At 47.0% G+C, this 17,267-nt stretch overlaps 1 protein-coding gene and 1 long non-coding RNA gene across 6 annotated transcripts in view; one reads left to right on the top strand and one right to left on the bottom strand.

Annotated features, from left to right (window-relative positions):
- Positions 1–8,078: 8,078 nt before the first annotated feature.
- LOC129627140 (uncharacterized) overlaps positions 8,079–17,267 on the top strand; it is a 63,716-nt gene continuing 54,527 nt past the window's right edge. The window contains exon 1 of the long non-coding RNA XR_008702441.1: positions 8,079–8,198. This is a non-coding gene — a long non-coding RNA (uncharacterized LOC129627140). The remainder of the gene's footprint in view (positions 8,199–17,267) is intronic.
- COL14A1 (collagen type XIV alpha 1 chain) overlaps positions 10,142–17,267 on the bottom strand; it is a 230,700-nt gene continuing 223,574 nt past the window's right edge. Inside the window, exons 46-49 of one of the 5 annotated variants that reach the window (XR_008702439.1) lie at positions 14,652–14,729; positions 12,743–12,898; positions 11,009–11,147; positions 10,147–10,681 (exon numbers count right to left, since the gene is read on the bottom strand). Coding sequence is in view for 3 of the 5 variants with exons in the window: in XM_055546785.1 (XP_055402760.1) it covers positions 11,068–11,147; positions 12,743–12,898; positions 14,652–14,729 (314 nt within the window). In the remaining 2 variants the exon portion in view is untranslated. The other 4 variants (XR_008702440.1, XM_055546785.1, XM_055546783.1 and 1 more) reach the window with 4 other exon arrangements.

Genomic DNA, 17,267 nt, shown 5'->3' with positions numbered 1-17,267 from the left:
TTTGATCCCTGAGGCAGGAAGATCTCCTGGAGAAGGAGATGGCACCCCACTCCAGTGTTCTTGCCTGGAGAATCCCATGGACAGAGGAGCCTGGCGGGCTGCACCCTGTGAGAGTCAGACACGACCGAGTGACTAACACGAGTCTATATTAACAAGGGATCAGCTGCTCTGTTGCATTCAGTTATTCAACAGATATTACATTCCAGAAATTGTTCTGGGTTCTTGAGATACATATGTGAATAAAGTTTCCTGCTATCAAGGTATGCTATTGTGATTTATAATAAGAAACATATATTATATATACCTATAGATTTGATATATATTGATGTATACATTGGAGAAGGCAATGGCAACCCACTCCAGTACTCTTGCCTGGAAAATCCCATGGACAGAGGAGCCTGGTAGGCTGTAGTCCATGGGGTCACGAAGAGTCGGACACTTACTAAGCGACTTCACTTTCACTTTCATGCATTGGAGAAGGAAATGGCAACCCACTCCAGTGTTCTTGCCTGGAGAATCCCAGGGACGGCGGAGCCTGGTGGGCTGCCATCTGTGGGGTTGCACAGAGTCGGACACGACTGAAGTGATTTAGCAGCAGCAGCAGCAGATGTATACATATACTTACTATATACTTGATTTATATCTACTACATAGATATATCTTTTTTTTATTTATTTTTTAATTGGTGAAAAATTGCTGTACAGGGTTGTGTTGGCTTCTACTGTACAATAATGCAAATCAGCCGCAATTATACACATAGCACCTCCCTCTTGAGCCTCCTGCTTCTCTAGGTCATCACAGAGTGCTAGGCTGGGCTGGGAAATATGTATCTATATTCATGTGTGTGTGTGTGCAACCCATGTCTGACTCTGTAGCCCACCAGCCTCCTCTGTCCATGGAATTTTCAAGGCAAAAATACTGGAGTGGGTTGCCATTTCTTTCTGCTGGGGATCTTCCTGACCCAGGGATGGAAACTGTGTCTCTTGCGGCTCCTGTATTGGTAGGTAGATTCTTTACCCCTAGCACCACCTGGGAAGCCCCCGATATATGGATACATGTATTTGATCTTCATCCCTGTTTCTGGCACAGAGCTCTTTAAAAACCTCCGCATTTCCTAAGTGATGAAAGCCACAAAGATGTCTTTTGTTATGGATGGTAGGGAGGGGATGAAAGCTGCAGGTGGAAATACTCATCAACAAGCAACGTTTAGTCAGTTATGTTCCATTTAGTGCCCGTGTAACGAAGCCTCCATAGGAACCCAGAGGTCAGGATTCCGAGAGCTTCCAGGCTGGGCAAGAAAGACACATCCACGTGTCCAGGAGCTGAGCCCCAAACTCCACAGGGACAGAGGCTCCTTGGCTCGGGGCCTCACCCTGGGTATCTCTTCATCTGGCTACTGATTCATCTCCTTGAATGTCCTCCGCAATAAACCAGCAACCGACTGAGGAACCTGACGGTTCCTGAGCTGGGAGCTGCTCTAGCAAAGCCACGGAACCCCAGTGGCGGCAGGGGGGCGGCGGGCATCTGGTTACAGGCAGACACGCCCATCATCGCCTGGCCTGGTGACTGGCCTCCAAGACAGGGGCCGCCCTGGGGAACTGAGCCCTTAACCTGTGGCGTCTGACGCCAGTTCCGGAGGGCAGGGCGGGCGCGGTGTTCCAGGCACAGCTGACAGCGCCCCTGGGGACGGAGAGCGCGAGGCTGCATCTGGGGAGCAGGCTTGCGGGCGGCGGGGCCGCGAGAGGCGGCGGGAGGCGCCCTGACTCACCCCAGGGGGAGCGAGAGGCAGCACAGCACCCCCAGTCATCCTGGAGGCCAGCACCCTCCACCCGACTCCCCCGGGCTCTTAGAAGACCGGGGAGTCCCCGCATACAGCGTGCAAGTGGGGAAGCAACAGGCAGACAAGACACACAACTTCTCAGCTCCGGTGACTGGAAACCCTCAGATGTACTTCACAGGCCGAGAACACGCCACGTGGCCGCTGAGACAGTCTGGAAAAGTCTAACCTGTGCTCAACAAGAAGAGAACATAGTTCTGTGGGTTGTTTTTTTTTTTAACGTTTTATTTTGTAATCTGGGTATAGCCAATTAACAACGTGAGTTTCAGGCAGACAGCACAGGGCCTCAGCCATACAGATCCATGTATCCCCTCCCCCAAACCCCTCCCATCCAGGCTGCCCCATGCCATTGAGCTGAGTTCCCTGTGCCAGACAGTAGGTCCCCGTGGGTTATCCACTTTAAATACAGCTCTGTGTACATGACCGTCCTGAACTCCCTAAGTACCCCCTCCCACCCAGAAACCATAAGTTCATTTTCTAAAGTCCATGAGCCTCTTTCTGTTTTGTAAGCAAGCTCATCTGTGTCATTTCTTTTTCGATTCCACATATAAAGGACGTCATATGATATTTCTCCTTCTCTGATTTACTTCACTCAGGGTGACATTCTCTAGATCCATCTGTGTTGCTGCCATTGGCAGTACAAGAAGATGAAAACATAGTTTTAGCTGAGGCTAGACTGTCTCTCACACAGCAGCCAGCGTGCAGGCGCCTGCAGTGTGCAGGAGTGTGTCGGGTGGCACCCTGCAGGCCTGTAAGACCTCCGCCTCCCCGCTCCAAGACAGAAGAACGAGGCTGGAGTCAGGGACAGCCATATCAGTGCTTTGATGGATCTCACTTGTCTAGAGCGGGATCCCAGAGTGGTGCCCACCGTGGGCAGCAGACTGCAGTCGGGCATGGTGCAGTCTCCACTCCCAGGAGAGAAGGGAAAGCTGCCCGTTATAGGAGGAACTGACCGCAGGCTGGCTCATCAGTTACCAGGAAGCATGCAGACGGGCACACCATCAGCACCCCTTTGATGAGACCAAGTACCAGCGGGGGCTGGGGGCGGGGAGGGGCAGCCAGTATGTGGGAAGGGCAGCTGTGTGAGTTAGGTGTGCATGACATGGGCACTGGCCCCGCAGCATTAAAGAGCGAGCGCGAGAACAGCCACCTGGGGCGGCCTGACCACACAGCATCTCTGGTGATGCCAGATTCAGGGAGATGAGAAATGCAGTCTTTAATCAGCTGAGGGAAGAATGTGTGGACAACAACTCCAAGCTAATAAGGTCCCTCATGAGTAACTGGGCTTCCCCGGTGACCCAGTGGTAAAGAATCCACCTACCAACGCAGGAGACGCAAGAGATGCAAGTTTGATGCCTGGGTTGGGAAGATCCCCTGGAGGAGGGCATGGCAACCCCCCGCAGTGTTCTTGCTGGAGAATCCCATGGACAGAGGAGTCTGGTGAGCTAGTTTCCAGGGTTGCAAAGACACGACTGAGCGTACCTGGTGGTACAACACTCATGAGCAACAAAGCAGGTGACGGATTCCAAACAAGTGATGTTGCTGCAGTGGGTGACTGTTTTGATAGGCATACAAATTCAAAATGAAAACAAGGAGACATTAAGGTTCAGAAATGGTGTCCGAGCCGCAATCTTTGCTCAGCTGTGCCAGCAGAAACCCTCGGTCTGTCTGCACCCTGCCAGGCTGCTGGGGAGATGGGTGACCAGGTTCACAGTCCCTTGGATCACTCTCCAATTCTTGAAAGCCATCTTCAGCCTTGCGGGTACAGACCCGATTCCTTCAGAAAGCACTGCAGACATGGACCGTGGGTATTTCGGGAGAACGGTAAGTTGCCCCAGTGCTGTGGACAACCCGCATGGTACTGCTTTTGAGTTGCATCCATTTTTTAGCTTTCCTGTTGTCTATCGCCCTCCGAGTTGTGGCTCTCTTCTGGTCTGATGAAACATGCTCACGCTCGTGTGAAATCAGAGACAGAACTCGTTGGCAAGATTCCAAGAACGAGAGCGGGCAGCCGGAGACGAAGGTGGTGTCCAGATCTGATAATCGGAATGTTTGCCAAAAAACTCTGCTTGTGAAGTTCAGTCCTTTCAGTCTGCACACTTGCCAGCTCAGAAATATAACCATATACGTGAGAAAGGCTAGGTAAGGTGAAAACACATGAACGTTCTAATAACAAATTCTCTTCAACACATCTATTCAATATCTGAGTACATTCAAATAACAATGCTTTCTCAGCGCGAAAGCTGAGCTGGTTGACGATTTCGTGGCATGAGTTTTAGGATATGATGGGGATACAGTTTTATTAGGAGTCGCGACTCTGGGTCAGACGACAGGACAGTTAAGATGGAGATGAATGGCTTCAGTGAGCACACGTTCTCCTTCTATCTGACTCAGCTTTGTTTTGTTACCGTACAAAGTTCATCTCAATCTGAAGAAAAGATATTTTCACTTCTCTGGATTCCGTTATAAAACCTCTTTGAAGTTAGGGAAGTTCAATTTCACTATACTGGTCGTGGTAATCTTTTTAATCAATAAGATCAAATGCAATTAAACATTCTAGAAACAATGAAATATGTTATTCATGCCAGCATATGTTTTTTATTAGGAAGATATAGAGAAAATAAATCATTACTAATATTTCTGCATTTAGAAACAAGCAAATCGTCCCACCCCTCCCACTGATCCTTTTATACTGCTTTTAAAATAATCACTGCCTCCATTTTTCTAAATACTGGTGATTCATTTTTCTTCATTCATTCATATCATTTATTATGATAAGGGTATTAAAAAGGTGATAGATTATTTTTGTAAGGTAGAATTTTACTCTGAAATCTTCTGTGATTTTCCTGTAAAGTATTAAGGTTCTGAGTTCACAGGTTTATTGCAAAATACTTTTCAAACAATAGAGAAATGTTAACCATGAACAGTTAAGTGAAGGTAACACTTTTCACAATTCCATAGCCAGGAGGTAAGCATGGGTAAGTGTCTGGAGTTTATTCGTCACAATTTTCAATGTGGATAGAACAGAATAGTAGGTAAATATTGTAATATTGTTCTGCAACTTGCTTTTTTAATTTTATCAAGACTTAAGCATCTTGTGTCAGCCAAACTTCTAAAACAATTATTCAGTCTGATAAATAATGTAAAACTGTTGCAAATATATTCATGCAGTTAATTTTTGTTAAGGATAGTTATTCTAGAGAGTGTAGAATAACCAGAACTTTGTGGCAAAGGAATTATCTAAACTCTGAGCTTGTTTAGCACAAATGGACCATTTGCATCAGTGTTTCCAATCCTGCATCAAATCAGAACAAAAAGTTATTTTTTAAACCAAATATTTTGGTTCAGTCCTTGGAAACGTCCATTCTGCATTTGCACAGCCCTTCTTATGGGGGACAGGCCCACGGGGACTCAGTCCTGACGGCTGTCACGGCCTGAATTAGTCATCCAACATCATTCCCCACCCATCTCAATCTCCTTGAGTTACTATCTGCTGTTAACACTGTACTCCGAGAAAAGCAGAAACACCTCAAACCAACTTGCCGTTCTAAAATCACTCTCCTTTCCTCAAGTCTCTGTCTCACTCAGTGAAATTCCCATTCACTCAACCTCCCAGACTTGCTGTCGTAAAGCCATTCTTCCCCTCTGCCTATCATCACCCAGCCTCCTGCCATCGGTCATCAGGCCCTGCCCGCAGACTTCTCCTTCAGCAGTTAAAGCCGCTCCCCTCACTCCTGTGTCACCGCGGGCCAGCCCCGTCATCTGAACCCCTGCGCCAGGCATCGCGGGATGCATGTATTGGGCTAGCCACAAAGTCCGTTCAGGTTATGACAAACCCGCTAAGGAGGGGCCATGAGCCAGGGGAGCAAACCCGTGAGGATCCTTCCTTTGTCCCTTCCAGGGACGTGTGTCACCCTGGACTTTCTACTTAGTGCGTTTGATCGTTTGTAAAAAGGGAATACTTAAGCTAGCTTGTGCAAGTCAACCTAATACATCCAGAACAGAGGCCAGTATGTGGGAGGTCATCCTCGAACGTCTTTCTCCTTCTCGCTCTTTCCCCACACCAGCCTGTCTTATACACCACATAAAAACCGTGCCTTCACGTAAGAAGCCCAATCAGGTCACGTACCTACTTAAAGACCCCCCCTGACTTCCTACTGCTTTCAGGCAGAAATCTGAACATTTTATCATGCGATAGATCTTCCAGCCTTGTACAAATGACTTGCTTCAGCTTAAAGCAACCTACACCAGCAAGCTTCCCTTTGCTCCCCCTCCACTATAACACACGGCTGAACCCCCAGTGAAGTGACGTCCAACTCTTCCCGACCCCATGGACTGTAGCCCACCAGGCTCTTCTGTCCGTGGAATTCTGAACCCATGGCAGATACTAATTAAAAGTCTGATGGATGGATGGATGCCCAGAGATGGAAAAGTACATGAACACATGGATACATTTACAGAAAGACAAGGTTTATTTACTTATTATAAGCCCTTATTCAGTTCAGTTCAGTCGCTCAGTTGTGTCCGACCTTTTGCAATCCCATGAATCGCAGCATGCCAGGCCTCCCTGTCCATCACCAACTCCCAGAGTTCACCCAAACTCATGTGCATCGAGTCAGTGATGCCATCCAGCCATCTCATCCTCTGTCATCCCCTTCTCCTCTTGCCCCCATTCCCTCCCAGCATCAGAGTCTTTTCCAATGAGTCAACTCTTCGCATGAAATGGCCAAAGTATTGGAGTTTCAACCTCAGCATCAGTCCTTCCAATGAACACCCAGGACTGGTCTCCTTTAGGATGGACTGGTTGGATCTCCTTGCAGTCCAAGGGACTCTCAAGAGTCTTCTCCAACACCACAGTTCAAAAGCATCAATTCTTCGGCACTCAGCTTTCTTCACAGTCCAACTCTCACATCCACACATGACCACTGGAAAAACCATGGCTTTGATTAGACGGACCTTTCTTGGCAAAGTAATATCTCTGCTTTCTAATATGCTATCTAGGTTGGTCATAACTTTCCTTCCAAGGAGTAAGCGTCTTTTACTTTCATAGCTGCAATCACCATCCGCAGTGATTTTGGAGCCCCAAAAAATAAAGTCTGACACTGTTTCCCTGTCTATTTCCCATGAAGTGATGGGGCTAGATGCCATGATCTTCATTTTCTGAATGTTGAGCTTTAAGCCAACCTTTTCCACTCTCCTCTTTTACTTTCATCAAGAGGCTTTTTAGTTCCTCTTCACTTTCTGCTATAAGGGTGGTGTCATCTGCATATCTGAGGTTATTGATATTTCTCCCAGCAATCTTGATTCCAGCTTGTGCTTCTTCCAACTCAGCATTTCTCATGATGTACTCTGCATATAAGTTAAATAAGCAAGGTGACAATATACAGCCTTGATGTACTCCTTTTCCTATTTGGAACCAGTCCATTGTTCCATGTCCAGTTCTAACTGTTGCTTCCTGACCTGCATATAGGTTTATCAAGAGGCAGGTCAGGTGGTCTGGTATTCCCATCTCTTTCAGAATTTTCCACAGTTTATTGTGATCCACACAGTCAAAGGCATTGGCATAGTCAATAAAGCAGAAATAGATGTTTTTGCATATTTCTAAAATTTGAAGATGGAAGACTTCCTTAAAGTCACTTAAAATGCACAAAGTGTGTAACTCTCTGCTTGTTCTAATTTTTATTGGAATATAGTTGACTTACAATGTTGTGGTTTCAGGGGTACAGCAAAGTGAGTCGTTATACATATGCCCGCGCTTCTCGTTTAGATTCATTCCCCATGTAGGTCATTACAGAGTATTAAGTAGAGTTCCCGGCACTGTGGTCCTTATCAGTTACCTATTTTACATACAGTGGTGTGTCTATGGCAGTCCCGATCTCCCAACTTACCCCTCTCCCTGGGGTTCCCCCTGAGGACCACGCGTTTGTTTTCTACATCTGTGACTCTATTTCTGTTTAAACACCTCTTCCTCACATTCCGAAATACTTACCAGATCTGATTTGCAAGCTTCTAACGAGCTGATCAGTCATTCCTGGGCATCACTGCTGTCTCCCAAATGTTCCGGCTCATAGTGAGAGCAAAGCCACTCCCCCCACCGTAGACGGAGTGCAGGGTTTGACTCGGATTACAAACCGCACTGCGCTAGCGTGGGGCGACTCTACAGAGATCCTCCGCACAGGGGCCAAGAGCTAAGCACACTGTGGGCAGTCTGACACCTCCTAAAGCGTGCACACAGGTACATGGGGAGCACACCAGAACAGCAGGGACGGCAGGACCACGGTTATGGAGGTTATCCAGCTGGTGGTGGTGGGGCTCAGGGAAGGCTTCACACAGGAGGAGGAGCCTGGTCTGATTTCAAAGAGTGAGTATGACTACAAGCACTTCTTTGAGACAGCTGAGAGAAGTTGGAAATTAAATGTTTTTATGGAATAACTGGGGGCTTCCCGGGTGGTTCAGCACAAAAGAATCCACCTGCAATGCAGGAGACAGTGGTTCAATCAATCCCTGGTTTGGGGAGTTATCCTGGAGGAGGACACGGCAACTCACTCCAGGATTCTTGCCTGGAAAACTCCATGGACAGAGGAGCCTGGCGGGCTACAGTTTATAGGGTCACAAAGAGTCGGACACGGCTGAGCGCTCATACACACACACACACACACACACACAGATTGCTCTCCCTAGCTTCAACTCGCACTCAATTATCTCCTAAACTGAACTCTTCAATCACTCTGTCCCAAGCCTGTAATTCTAGAAATGAGGAGTTTCTAACCAAAGTGATTAAAATTCTGAAGAGCAATGTCCTTTTATGAAATGGTTACTTTCAGAAATTATATAAAGTATAAGTTAATATATCAGTATATTCCTGCCAAAATAGGTAAGTCAATAAAAATGCACTTCAGAATCAAGCTTTTATTACAAGGCAAAGTATTGTAAACATAAAAATCTTGAACTTGAATTACACCTTTTATTATGAACATTTCACTCAATAAAAATCTCATGAACAGGGTCCAACTGGTAACAAATTCCAAACTAATGAAATGTTCCCGTAACTTCAGTAAACACATTCAGATCAGCAAGTAAAATCAATGCCAGGCTCATTTGCACAATCCAAGAACGATGTGAATGGACTAGAACCTCCAGTGCTTGATCCTTCACCGTTTATATCAAACTTTGAGTGTCTCCTGAGTGACACAGTAGTCCGTGCATTTCCAAGGGCCAAACATCAAGACATATAGAATATCCTTCTCTCTCCTCACTTGCTTGAGGCCAAGAAATCTGAGCTAAAAGGAATGAAGTGACTGAGGACACAGCCCACTCACTTGAGAGCGCTCTCAGGTGATTCTCGGTCAGGTCATCTAATCTCGTGCATACTTTCCTCCTCATTGGCCCTGCTTTCTGTGTGCGGACGCATGTGCGTAACCAACAGGGGACCGCTTGAGAGTTCTCCAGGTGATTCTGGGTCAGGTCATCTAATCTCGTGCAAACTTTCCTCCTCATTGGCCCTGCTTTCTGTGTGTGGACGCATGTGCGTAACTAACAGGGAACCGCTGTTGGTCACCTGCTCACTATCTGCTTTCATTTCCCGCACAGGCACCAAAATATATATGTATTAGTTGGATCCCCAAAGGCAACATGTAGACCTTTTTGTTTGAATATTTTAGATGAAAAGGTCTTAAACCAAGCTATGTGAACTTCAAAGAAGTTCAAGAGACACTGCTGATCCAGGAAGAATACAGCTTCTGGTGATAAAAGACCCTGTCCCAATTTTTGGCAATTACCTGTTACTAGATGCTACAGAGAAAAAGGAATATACATTCAGTTTATGGTTCTCTTTCAAATTTCTATTTTCAACAATTAATAGAACCCAAATATTTTTCAAGCATGGGTTTCCCTGGTGACTCAGTGGTAAAGAATCCACCTGCTAATGCAGGAGACCTGGATTCGATCCCTGGTCTGGGAAGATCCCCTGGAAAAGGAAATGGCAACCCGCTCCAGGATTCTTGCCTGGAAATCCCACGGACAGAGGAGCCTGGCAGGCTTCAGTCCATGGGGTCACAAAGAGTTAATGACTAAACAATAACAAGTGTTTTCCTTTATGAGCAAAAGGCAAATTAGAATCTATGAGATTCAACCTCATTTCCTCTTTGTTTCCTAGAGTTTTAAAGGTTTTTCTTAAGCCCAAAAGACAAGTTCTTCAGGCAAACATTTATTTAGCATCAGTCTTACATTTTCACACTCATTGCTGTCTGGTGGGTTATAAATGAATGACAGAATTCTGCCAGTCGCTTAGGCTCAAGACAATTGCTTTTTTTCTGTTAAAGCATTTTTTCCGTTCATTCACACTCTGAATGAATGAAAGCTTGAATGCGCATCCAAAGGAAGGCAGCTGTCGTTTTTCTGGTTAGACCTCAGCCCAGACTGCTTAAGGTGACATACAGAAATGGAATAAAATAAAAAGAATCAACAAATGTACATTGTTTTAAAATTTTATTTGCTTATTTAAAAAAGATTGGAAATAGGTTTGCAAAAACGTATCTGCATGTACAAAGTAATCCATGTGGTTATGGAGGGCAAGCTCTGGAACATACTGTTGGATCAACTGTTCATCAAAATTGGAACTCTTTGTATCAGAGTCGGTGGGAAGTCATTAGGCTACATGCCAAAAGCCACTGAAAAGAACCGAATCTAGTGTCAGTCGCCAGATTCCGAAAGGCCATATTCTAACGCATATTCTTGGATACCAGTGAAGCTGGTCACCAAGTGATCTCAGAGTTAGATCAATTAATTAAGCAAGAGGTAGTTTCTCCAATCATGTCCCTTTTTCTCTTTTCACCAAGGTCATTCCTAGAGGGGATAAGGATACATGACATCATCTTTGAATCCCTTTGAACTCCTGTTCTGGGGCCCCATTTCCCTCAAATACAGACATTTCTGTCTTGTTGCACTTTAGGACTCGCGATCACCCAACGCAGAAAGGATTCCAGAATTCAACGTTAGGGCCAATCTTTCTCTGAGGACACCATTAAAGTAACAAGCAGAAATCAGTCCTATGGTGTACGAATTAAGGAGTTTCTTTTTAACACACTTTTCTGTTAATATAACAATAACATTAACGGTGTCCAAACGGGAGACGCAGGCTGATGTAACAAGCCCCCGAGGAAGCATACAAACCACATGGTCAGTCGCCTTATGCGCCTTTGCGGTCGGGCCTCCGAGCTCCGCTGAGACGGTCAGATCCCAGAGCCCCACAGCTCCATGGCCTCCAGCTCATCCTGGACAGGGGTGAACTCTGGCTGGTCAGGATGGGGAGCTAGAGGGGGAGAGTGGGGTGGGGGCTTGACAGAACCCAGGAGCCACAAACTGATGTCCTCCCCTCCTTTGGATCCGCAGAGGCATAGGTTTGGTCTCTAAAGTACAGAGATCTCCTGCTTGGGTAGAAAGTGAGAGCGCCCTGCATCCCCCGGGCTGTACACACCTTTCCCAGGAGGTTTCAGATGGTTAGTAAAAGAAGGGTCAGGTACACCGCAGCAATGCTTAGCCAAACTGCTTAAATATGACATGTTTTATTTACAAAAGAAAACCCGAATATCAGCAGAGTGACGAAAGAAAAATAAATTTTAAAAATCAATCTCATGTTAGACGTCCAACACCAGGGGACAGGAGGCAGAGGTGGGTGATCAGAGGAGGAACAGACAGCAGGGGGGTCAGGAAGAAAGACGCCCAGCGATGTGTGTGAGACGGGACGAGGAGAAGGCACCTGGCAGTGGCTACTCCTGGGCTCCACCTGGGGAGGGCTGGGGTAACTCTCGGCAGCCAGACTTACACCCTCACCCAGGCTGATACAGAGCAGTCGGTGTTTATGACAACTGACAAATGACTTGGTTAAATTCCAGTCTTATCGTGGTTAAGTGTTTGGAGCAGGGAGGGCAGGAGATGAGAGGGTGGGCAGGTGGGGAAGCAGGTGGACAGGGGAGAGGAGTGCTCGTGGACAGGGGCAGGGCTGGGTGGTCGTGGTCAGCAGGACAGTTCTGTGTCTGCAGCCAATTGCCCAGGCCAATGGAATCAGAGTGGAAGAGTTCCACGTCAGTGCTGGTAATCATTGTAAGGGACCAGATCTTAATGAGAGACAGGAAAGTTTGAGAGAACGGGGAGGGAAGAGACGAACAGAGAAAAACACATCAGCAAAACTCTGACCAGTCCCTCTGGGAAATAAGGTTAAGCTTCTTCTAAAACAGAAAATTTCAATTCATGGGCTAATAGGTTTATTGCCCCAAAGCAATTTCTGAACCTCTCTCCTGATACTTCCAAGAGTGACTGTGTTGGAAAATGTCCCGTTATACAACCCTCTAGCATGGAGACCACAGATGTTTTTAGGAAGCACAATTTTTTCAGGATCTCGGTCCAGTAGTTAATAAGAGGCAAGGACAGTGTGGCCGGCCACTTTTGCTTCTTAAAATAATCCCTGGTCATTTAAAATGCATGTGGTGGGAAGGATGTCACCCAACAGAATCTCCAGGTCTCTCCTAATTATGGGGAAAGTTCTAAGTTTGAGGTGTCCCCAAAACAAGAGTAAAATTTAATAGGACATTATGGCCATACCACAGAAGTAACACAGAGAGGCCCCAAAGAATTTTCAGATATGTCCCTCAATGATCATATATGAGGTCAGAGGCCATCTGGAAGCAAGGAAGACATAGATGTGGCATTAATTTAAATTTCCCCTTAAGAGGTAACCTCTACATTAATTTGCACTTCATGGAAGAGGCCTCTGGATAATTTCAAAGGTAGTGAGCAATTCCAGCTCTGCTTCCTGCTCAAAATAGGTCTACTTTTCAGAGGTCCCCCCACCATTATGATACTAAGACAGTAAGATTTGCTCAAAGCCCACGAAGGGCTGACACTTACCTCCCACGCCATAGGCAGAACACGAAGAAGGGTCGCAGTATCCAGGCTGTCCAGATGGACCCTGTGGTCCAGGGACCCCCAGGTGACCTGGTGGACCCCTTGGTCCAGGAGAGCCGGGGGGGCCCGGGCTTCCTGGTCGACTCTCCCCAGAAGGCCCTAAGGAGTGTCCACCAATGAAAACAGTTGGTCTCTTATCATCACAGGGTGAGGTTTCAGACCACCAAGAAATAAACTAACTCTTACAAGAAGCCATCTTGCACGTTTTGACAACTAGGGTGGTCTGCCTGTTTCTACTCAGTGAGTTCTATTCCTGAACCAGATTTCCTGGGCGGAGGCTCACGCTGCAATCACACGTTCTCCTGGATGTCAGTGCTTTCAATCAGCTCAGGAAACTGGAAAGCAAAATGCGTTCTTGTCCCTCACCTCTTGAATACTGAGGCAAAGGGGCAGACTGCCACCAGCCTCTATCTCCCAATGCAGGCTCCTACAGACCCAGTGTGAGGGCACGCACACACACACACTTACACACACAGGAACACGCCTGACCTCAACCTGGCAACCCCTACTGGGTTATGGCCCCAGATGGTTGAAATAAATTATTCTACATTTGAAAGAAATTATACTGCAGGAGAAAAATGAAAATTCTGAAATTGGATCCAATAGATGAATCCAAAATTCCTTTAGGCTAGCTTGTGTCAATTGAGAACTTAACACTGAATGAAGGTGAGAGAGCAATTAAAATTTCTGTGAATTTAAGAAGTATGTCAGCCTGGACTTTTTCTGGCTCATGTGTTTGTTTTGTTCTAGACCTGGATTTCAACAGTGTTTCAAAGGCCTTTTTCAACTAGAAATGAATCTCTTTGAATAGAACCAAAATGAAAATCAGGAACACATATCACCCTGTATTTTAAAAGTGTTGCAAATCTCTGGTGAACTCAGCTCCATCAGTTAACATTCACCAAGCATTCACTCTGCATAAGGCATGCTCTAGAACAGTTCCTCATGCAGTCTCTAATAACAGGAGTACAGATACTCAGAGCTGACCTATTGCACTAGGAATCTCTCTTACAAAAAGTATTTCCCCAAATCATCAATAGGTTGGCAAGAAAAACTGGTAAGTCATTAGATTCAATATGCTTAAGACTGGGATTGCAAATACCAGTAGGATTGAAAACTTATAATTCTAATAAACAAGTATGGCCGTCTGGAGACCATCCTAAAAGCATATAGTACAATTCACAAAACTCCAAGCTTGCACAAGCCCCACGAAGTGCGATGGCCATGGTGGCAGAAACTGTGAGCGCTCATCGCACAGCCATGTGTCCCCCTAGACTTTGAGCCTCCCATGCAGCTCGGCTGGGGCTTGTGACTAGTCCCAGCCAGTGGAATAGAACCAGAAAGGACGTCTGTCATCCTCCATTCAGGAAGCTGATCTTTCTCCTCAAGGCCCTTTGCTCTAAAATGAGGGGAAAGTCAGCCTACCCACATCAAACTTTGGGTACGTGTCAGTCCACGAAGCATTTGGGGATTGATTCATTAGTGAAGCATAGCCTAGCCCCAGCCTGACCCTGCAAACAATAAGATCCCAGCACATGCTGTAGCTCTGGGCCTGGTGTACAGGAGACTTGTTATGAACACACTGGCCTTCCCGTGAAAGGCATGGGAAACATGGCCGCTCCAGTGGGCCACACGGATGTAATATGGAAACGTGGCCGCTCCAGCCGGCCACGCGGATGTAATATGGAAACGTGGCCGCTCCAGTTGGCTACAAAGATGTAATATGGAAACGTGGCCGCTCCAGCCGGCCACATGGATGTAAAAATGGTCATCTGCCTCGCCTGCAGTGTCGAGGGAAAATGAAGACTTGGGGTTTCCATGCTGCAGTTTGCCGTTGGGTAGGAAGACGTACCTGCTGGCCCGGGGGGGCCTCTGGGACCTTGAGTTCCAATGCCCGGATTTCCTTTCTCTCCCTTCACACCAGTTAAACCTAGTTGTGTTTTTTTTTTGGAAAAAAAAAAGGAAAAGAAAAGAAAATTCTCGTTAAATGAAATCTGGGTAGTTCTGTTTTTCCTGGGTTTCGCAAGGCTCTCTCTGATGAGGACAACGATGAGGGCTGATTTGGGGCTATGTTTCCACAGGACTTTTTACATTGAGTCCCGACACTGGTGCCTTTTGCACAGCCACATGCAGAAGGCTGGCTCTGTGTCTGAGCGTGTCGTCTGTGTTTGTAACCCTGCAAGTTCACCGCCTTCCCTCCGCTGAGGTGGCCCAGCCCGCTGGGATCTGGCCGGCGTTTTGCACACAGGGGCCATCGCACGGATGCGCTGGCGCTCCACAAGGAGCACAATAGAAATAACCAGTGGACATGTCTAACATTTTCCTTTGGGTCCACCCTGTAATGTATCTGCGAAAGGCATGAATTATAATTAGGCAGCAAAGCTCTAAAGAGCGTGAGTTTCCATTAAAAACTTGGAAGGTTCGGGGAAAGCTTGTGTTTGATTTGGCTGATTTAGCTCCATAAAAATCTAAACCTATTCATGTTTCTTTTCCACTGAACAAACCTCTTCTTCCAAGTAATTTACGGTGCTATTAACAAACTATACATTTTCACAGGCAGAAAAACAAAGAAACATACACGCTGACACCTCATCATCCCAACAGGTCCTAACACAAGACCCCTGGACAGACGACAAGGCTGCACCGAGGCCCAGCCCAGCACGGACGGGTGTGGCAGACTGGGGTCCGGCTTGTGCGGCTCGCAGCACAGAAGCCTTCAGTGTCTGTTTTCACATGTACAATACTTTGAGTTAATAGGACGCGGAACTACACCTCTTTGCAATTGCAAAAAGATTATTGTGAGTTGGGAAAGCCGAGGCGGGAACATACATGAAAGAAAACAATCAAGTTGATAGGCAGGAGCATGCGACTGGTCTAAAGTATTTAAAATCACAAATAACTTATTTTTCCCTTCTAAGTTCAAGGCATATTTACTGTAGACAAATTAGAAGACCCAAAAAGCAATGACTCCAATCCTAGAAAATAATCACTTTTGACATCTTGGCCTGTAACTTCCAGAAAGAAAGGATTGATGCAGGGTTTGCTCTGGGGATAGCAGCTTTTCTACACTGCATGGATAAAGATTGTCCTCTGACGTCTGCTGTGTTCCTAGTGACCTCTTTCTGGGGTCAAGGTATACGTGTCACCTTTTGGAAAAGTCCTTCCCGCTTGCTATCGGTCCTCCTCGGGGCTGCTCCAGCCGCAGGGAGGCTGCCCTAACGCGTGCGTGCTGCGCGGCCTCGGGGGCGCGTCCTGAGCTCCGCAGGGACCCTGCGGCAAGGACAGGGCGGGGCGCTGACCGCCGAGCGCCGGCCTCCTGCTGCGGGCCTAACTCGTCTAGGAGCGGACAGGAAGAGAGAATTTCTCAAAAGTAAAACTCAGTCGCATCTGAGTTGAAAAAGCACGTAACTTAGGTGAGTTGCCACTTAACGCCGCACTGTTAAATCCAGTTGTTCAGAACCATCCTGAGTCTGCTGGTTGTTTGCAGCTGCTAGCTTGGCTCGTTGGGTAGTAGTTGGAGTGGGTACTGCTTTTAATTAGAGGGAGATGCTTCCTCGCTTGACAGCTGGGCCCTAACACGCATCGGGGAATTCAGCAGAAACCGCCTCTTCTGTGAGAGCTGGAGCCCTTTCCCCACAGGGACCCACTCACTTTTAAAGAACTGGAACTGGAGGAAGGGCCCCGATGACTAACAGCGGCCCGCATGACGAGGCGCGGTGACTCAGGCCTCCCGTGACCTTCCGGTGCCCACAATCAACGCTAAGGAGAGGCTCCTCGGGGGCACCGAGTAAGAGGGAGACTGGGCACCGAGTAAGAGGGAGACTGGGCGAGTCGGCGGAGGAGGACACTCAGCAAAGAGTCCCTGCACAGAAACCCCGACAGCAGCTTCCGGGCGGGCCCTGCCCGTACTCACCAAGAAAGCAGAAGGCGGGGACCACTGTGGAGCAGCGAGTCTGGCTCTTTTAATTTTCTACTTACGTAGAGAAGAACAAGTGGCATTTGACACTATCCGCAATGCAACTCCAAGTAGGAGAAGAAGGGCCTCACAAGAATGTTCCAGCCCCCAAGATGCCTCAGGGCCTCCCTGGTGGCGCTGCTGGTAAAGGATCTGCCTGCGAGGCAGGAGGCCCGGGCTCGATCCCTGGGTCAGGAAGATCCCCTGGAGAAGGAAATGGCAACCCACTCCAGTATTCCTGCCTGAGAAATCCCATGGACAGAGGAGCCTGGAGAGCTACAGTCCATGGACTCACAAGAGTCAGACATGACTCAGTAACTAAACCACCAGATGCCTTAAAAGAAAAAAAAAGGAAGAAAACTGTAAGGATATAGTTACATATTAACAGAGAATTTTAGATTTCATTATCCTTGAAGTTATGAAATATTCCAACTACATATAGGCTAATATATTATATGTTAATATTTGCCTATGTCTTCACTTGTGTTTCTCAGACTCATGAAGCTGAACTTG

This window comes from Bubalus kerabau, chromosome 14, assembly GCF_029407905.1.
Source record: "Bubalus kerabau isolate K-KA32 ecotype Philippines breed swamp buffalo chromosome 14, PCC_UOA_SB_1v2, whole genome shotgun sequence".
In the NCBI taxonomy this organism is placed as follows: domain Eukaryota; kingdom Metazoa; phylum Chordata; class Mammalia; order Artiodactyla; family Bovidae; genus Bubalus; species Bubalus kerabau.
The sequence above is the reverse complement of the archived record's forward strand: the minus strand, read 5'-3'. Positions and strand labels throughout refer to the sequence as shown.